The 5,494-nt window shown below is 49.1% G+C and overlaps 1 protein-coding gene across 1 annotated transcript in view; it reads right to left on the reverse strand.

Moving 5' to 3' along the window:
• Positions 1-4,859, reverse strand: part of usf2 (upstream transcription factor 2, c-fos interacting) — a 6,665-nt gene extending 1,806 nt beyond the window's left edge. Inside the window, exons 1-9 of the mRNA XM_037693371.1 lie at positions 4,466-4,859; positions 4,095-4,138; positions 2,057-2,172; positions 1,832-1,951; positions 1,522-1,678; positions 1,365-1,449; positions 1,085-1,143; positions 907-998; positions 705-833 (exon numbers count right to left, since the gene is read on the reverse strand). Coding sequence (XP_037549299.1) covers positions 705-833; positions 907-998; positions 1,085-1,143; positions 1,365-1,449; positions 1,522-1,678; positions 1,832-1,951; positions 2,057-2,172; positions 4,095-4,138; positions 4,466-4,503 — 840 coding nt within the window. The 5' untranslated portion in view covers positions 4,504-4,859. The remainder of the gene's footprint in view (positions 1-704; positions 834-906; positions 999-1,084; positions 1,144-1,364; positions 1,450-1,521; positions 1,679-1,831; positions 1,952-2,056; positions 2,173-4,094; positions 4,139-4,465) is intronic.
• Positions 4,860-5,494: the final 635 nt, after the last annotated feature.

Raw genomic sequence — 5,494 nt, forward strand, 5'->3', positions numbered from 1 at the left:
AGTAGCCAAACGCAAGCTAAGAGTAGCCAAACGCAGTAGCCAAACGCAAGCTAAGAGTAGCCAAACGCAGTAGCCAAATGCAAGCTAAGGGTAGCCAAACGCAAGCTAAGTGTAGCCAAACGCAAGCTAAGAGTAGCCAAACGCAAGCTAAGGGTAGCCAAACGCAAGCTAAGGGTAGCCAAACGCAAGCTAAGAGTAGCCAAACGCAAGCTAAATGTAGCCAAACGCAAGCTAAATGTAGCCAAACGCAAGCTAAGAGTAGCCAAACGCAAGCTAAGAGTAGCCAAATGCAAGCTAAGAGTAGCCAAATGCAAGCTAAGAGTAGCCAAATGCAAGCTAAGAGTAGCCAAATGCAAGCTAAGAGTAGCCAAATGCAAGCTAAGAGTAGCCAAACGCAAGCTAAGAGTAGCCAAATGCAAGCTGAGTAGCCAAATGCAAGCTAAGAGTAGCCAAATGCAAGCTAAAAGTGTTCGACACGACAGCTTCTTGGTAAATTATTTATAAGAGCCAGAGGACACGGTTCTTGTCTAAACTGTCCCTAGGACAGAGCCGGAGGACAGGGTTTTGGTCTAAACTGTCCCTGGGACAGAGCCGGAGGACAGGGTTCTGGTCTAAACCGTCCCTGGGACAGAGCCGGAGGACACCATCCAGAGGCTCCTACTGGCTCAGAGAGCCGTCAGTCTGAGCGTCGGGTTGTAGCGGACCTGTTGCCGCAGCAGCTCGTTCTCCATCTGGACCCGCTCCGCGTCCTTGGATCCGTCCTGCAGCTGCTGGTTTTTCTGCCGCAGCTCTCGGATGTAGTCGCAGGCTTTGGACAGGATGCCTCCTTTACTCTGAGGAACAGAACGGGTCAGGAAGTTGAAACGGCTCAGCGTCAGTGGACCTCAGATGAACAGGTTCTCTCACCGCTCCAGTTCTGGCGTCGATGCTGCAGTCCGGGATCAGTTTGGACAACGTGACGATCCAGTTGTTGATCTTGTCTCTTCGTCTTCTCTCCACTGAAAACACGAAACCAGAAGACGTCTCAGAAAGTTTCATAAAACGGATTGAAATGAGTTCTTTACTGAGATGAAGGTGCAGAGACCTTCGTTGTGTTGAGCTCTCCTCTTATCGTCCCGGGGGGCCCGCGGACCCTCCACCTTCCTGCAGAGCAACAAAAACACAAACGACGAGTTGAAAAACACAAACGGGAATGTGAGAAAATAAAACTAAGTAAAATCCTCTGAGGAAGACTCAGGATGAAGCTCAGGAGAGCATCACCTTCAGGCCTGAAGACGAACTTAAAGATGGCGGATCGTTACTTCGTGTTTGGTTAAAGTCCGTCCAGGGGTTGAGGAGATATTTTGCTAACAGTGAGTACTCACGAGCTGCAGGTCTGTATCCGCGGCGCGATGTTGCGGGGGCTGCTGGTCTGCAGCACCTCGGGGGGCATCATCACGTAGAACTGACCTGAATTGGAGGAAACACACGGTCAGAACCTCGCCGCGTCGCCGCCATTCCTGCAGCCGAAGGTTTCCTCACCTCCCGCCTGCGCGATCGTCGGGTCGGCGGCGGTCTGCACCGACACGGCCGCCCCGTCGCTGACGGCGGCGGTGGGGAAGTAAGCGAAGCGTGTTTCTCCCCCCACGGTCTCCCCACCGGGACTGCCCCCGTTGCTGAAGGGGTTCTGGATGACTGCCTGCAGGGGGCGGAGCCAGAACAGCAGAATGTAAACAAAAAGCTTCAGCTGGTAAAAACAGCTTAAGAAAAAACATTACAGGAGGGTGTAAATAATTGTGGGCATGACATCACTTCCTGTCCAGCAGTGATCTGACCTTTGACCTTTACTGACCTGAGCCACGGCCTGAGGGGCTCCGGCGAACGCTGCCGTGGAGACGACACTGACGGCGCCGGTTCCGTCTGCCGCTGCTTCCAGATGATCGTCCGACACTTGAACGACCCGATAGGTCACCTGCAGACAGCAGAGGGACAAATATGGTTCTTCCTCCAGCCACCGGGTCAGAACCAGTCCAGAGACAAAACCACGTCCTCCAGAACCCAACGGGTCCGATCTCACCTGTCCTCCAGCGTTTTCCGTACGGAACTGGTACTGAACGCCGTGGTCAGAGAACGCAGCCTGAGGGACGCTGGTGATGGTGACCGCAGAGTGTCCATCTGAGACAACGGCTTCTCCTGAAGACACAGAGACAGAGGGAGACACAGAGACAGACACACAGAGACAGACGGACACACAGAGACAGAGACAGACAGACAGAGACAGACACACACAGACACAGAGAGACACAGAGACAGACACACAGACACACAGAGACAGACACAGAGACAGAGATACACAGAGACAGAGACACAGAGACAGACACACAGAGACAGACACACGGAGACAAAGAGACAGACACAGAGACAGAGATACACAGAGACACAGACAGAGACAAAGACACGGAGAGACAGACACAGACAGAGACACAGAGAGACAGAGACACCTTTTTACTTCGGAAAAATAAAAAATGTGTTTATTTAGTCTTTTGTGACTTTTAGCTACTGTTTAGCTACATTGAACAAGTTTATTGGTTCATTTAGCTAGCCTTTAGCTATTTTATAATTTTAGCTATTCTGTAGCTTTTAAATAAAAGATCTACCTTTTTGGCTTTTAGCTACTGTTAGTTTCTTTTAGCTGTTTCTTTTAGAATGTTTGCTAGTATTTTGCAAACGTTAGTTAGCGTTTTGTTACTTTTACCATCTAACAAACATTTTGATACTTTTAGCTAACATTTATAGCTGTTTTCAGCTGTTGGGTTATTTGTGGTTTCTGTGTTGCTTTTAGCTTTAGCTGTACATTTGCTACTTTCAGCTACAGGTGTACCAATTTAAAAAAATACTTCTGTTGCTTTAGCTAACATTTTTACTACTTTTGGTCTCGGTCGAGGTCGAGGTGAACAACGACCACCACCGGTGATGTTGAGCAACAGGAAGCCGGTGGACATTGTGCTACTGTTAGTCAAAGACCACGAGGAGGGAAACATGTCTGGAGACAGAGACATGGACAAAAAGACAGGAGACAGAACTGGAAGTGTCAGAAATGAAGATGTTGAGGTTCTCCTTAGGAGAGACAAGGATGGAGAAGATCAGGAATGAGATCATCAGAGGTACAGCACAGGTTGAACAACTGGGAGATAAAGTTAGAGAGGACACACTGAGATGGTTTGGACATGTCCGGAGGAGGGACAGTGGTTTGGACATGTCCAGAGGAGGGACAGTGGTTTTGACATGTCCAGAGGAGGGACAGTGGTTTTGACATGTCCAGAGGAGGAACAGTGGTTTGGACATGTCCAGAGGAGGACAGTGGTTTGGACATGTCCAGAGGAGGAACAGTGGTCTTTACATGTCCAGAGGAGGGACAGTGGTTTGGACATGTCCAGAGGAGGGATGGTGGTTTGGACATGTCCAGAGGAGGAACAGTGGTCTTTACATGTCCAGAGGAGGGACAGTGGTTTGGACACGTCCAGAGGAGGGACAGTGGGTATATTGGTAGAAGGATGTTAGAAATGCAGCTGCAGGAAAAAGACAAAGAGGAGATATATGATGCAGTTAGAGAGGACATGGATGTAGTTGGAGTGAGGACAGAGGACACAGAGGACAAAGTGAGGACATGGTGAGGATTCGCTGTGGAGACCCCTGAAAAAGGAACAACTGGAAGAAGCTAAAGATCTACTTCATTTTAGCGACTAGTTTTAGCTACTTTTTGCTGTTTTTAGCCAGTTCCTCTTGTAGCTTTTAGTCCGTCGTTTGCTACTTTCAGCTGTGTTGAACGACTTTAGCTGATCTTTTGTGACGGCTAGGTTTTAGCTTCAACTCAGTTTAAGTTTAACAAATTTCAGCTTCTTTATTTTATATAAATTTGTTTTTTTATTTTTTTATTTGTGTAAACAGCTGTTTGTTTACACAAACAAGCAGCTGTTTGTTTGTGTAAACAAACAGCTGTTTACACAACCAAGCAGCTGTTTACACAAACAAACAGCTGCTTGGTTGTGTAAACAGCTGTTTGTTTGTGTAAACAGCTGTTTGTTTGTGTAAAGTTGAGGTAAACTTGTTCCTACCTTCCTGCAGGTGCAGCTCTTCTTCCGGTTCCGTTTTCTCGTGCCTAAAACAAACAAACAAACAAACAAACAAACAAACAAACAAACGTCAGTGACTTTAGCGGGACTTGAACCCGGACCCTGACGGTCCGGATGGTTCTGTGGAACCAGAGCGCCTCCTGCCGGAACCACCCGGACCGGACTGTTTACATGAACCTTTAGTTCCGGTAAGAAGTCTGAACTCCAGTCTGAGGATCAGAACCGGACCTTTGGGGTCAGAACCGGACCTCTGGGTTTCCTTCTGCTGTAAATCATGCAGGAGGTTCGGCAGAACCCGTCAGACCCACATGCGCTTTAACAAGAGGGTTCTGGTTCGGGCCGGAGCAGCTCACCTCCCCGAACCCTCCAGGTTCTGCTCCAGCAGCTCCATGAGGCGGTCCCGGGCGGACGGAGGTTCTGGTCACGGGGACAAACAGCCGGGTCATGTGAGGGAGCCGAACCGGGACACGTGAGGCTCCGGGCGGGCTCGGAGCCGAACGGAGGCCGCTGCTGCTTCCGGGGAAACCGAACCCAGCTCCGGTTCCGTGTTCGGACCGCGGGGTTCTGGAGGTGGACCGGGTTGAGGACAGCAGTTGGTTCTGGTGCCAGACCCAGACGGACCGTCTGGTTTTTGTCCTTTCTGTCCTCTACCGAGCCTCGGTGCTGATCCGGACTGGATGAAGGAGTCAAGAACCGGACTGGATTCTGCCGGGCCTCTGTGGACCGAACCAAGCCGAACCTCCCTCGTGTTTCTGTGTTGAGCTCGTGTCGTGTAAATCCAACCCACGTGACTCATGTTCGGCTCGACCCGGTTCGACCGGATTAAAAGCGGATTTCCGTGTTTGGACCCGGTCTCGTTCCGTCGTTTGGTTTTTAAAACGTCTCGTTTCAATCTGGAACAGGTCCAAACGGTTCTGGTTCCGTTTGGTTCCCAACACGTTATTTCTCTACTTCCGGTCCAGCTGACCCGGAAGATCCAATCCAGGTTTTCACACCAACCACATGACAGAACCGAGCCGGAAATAGGTCCAGGTCCTGGTCCTGGTCCTGCAGGACTTCAGGACCCGCTTTACAAGAATCAGAACATTTAGCTCATAACAGCTAAAGACATGTTTTAGATCAGAACATGGAGGATAGAACAAAAACCTTTAGCTGCTCTGCAACAGGAAGCAGTTTACACTTCAGCTGCTGTTAGCATGAACCACAGCTGAGACTGTAACACGATAGAAAAACAAGCTAAAACTAATAAAAGGCTAGAGAAAAACAACAAGCTAAAACTAGCAAAAGGCTAGAGAAAAACAACAAGCTAAAACTAATAAAAGTCTAGAGAAAAACAAGCTAAAACTAATAAAAGGCTAGAGAAAAACAACAAGCTAAAACTA

Source organism: Nematolebias whitei, chromosome 19 (assembly GCF_014905685.2).
Source record: "Nematolebias whitei isolate Nwh7 chromosome 19, NemWhi1, whole genome shotgun sequence".
Taxonomy (NCBI): domain Eukaryota; kingdom Metazoa; phylum Chordata; class Actinopteri; order Cyprinodontiformes; family Rivulidae; genus Nematolebias; species Nematolebias whitei.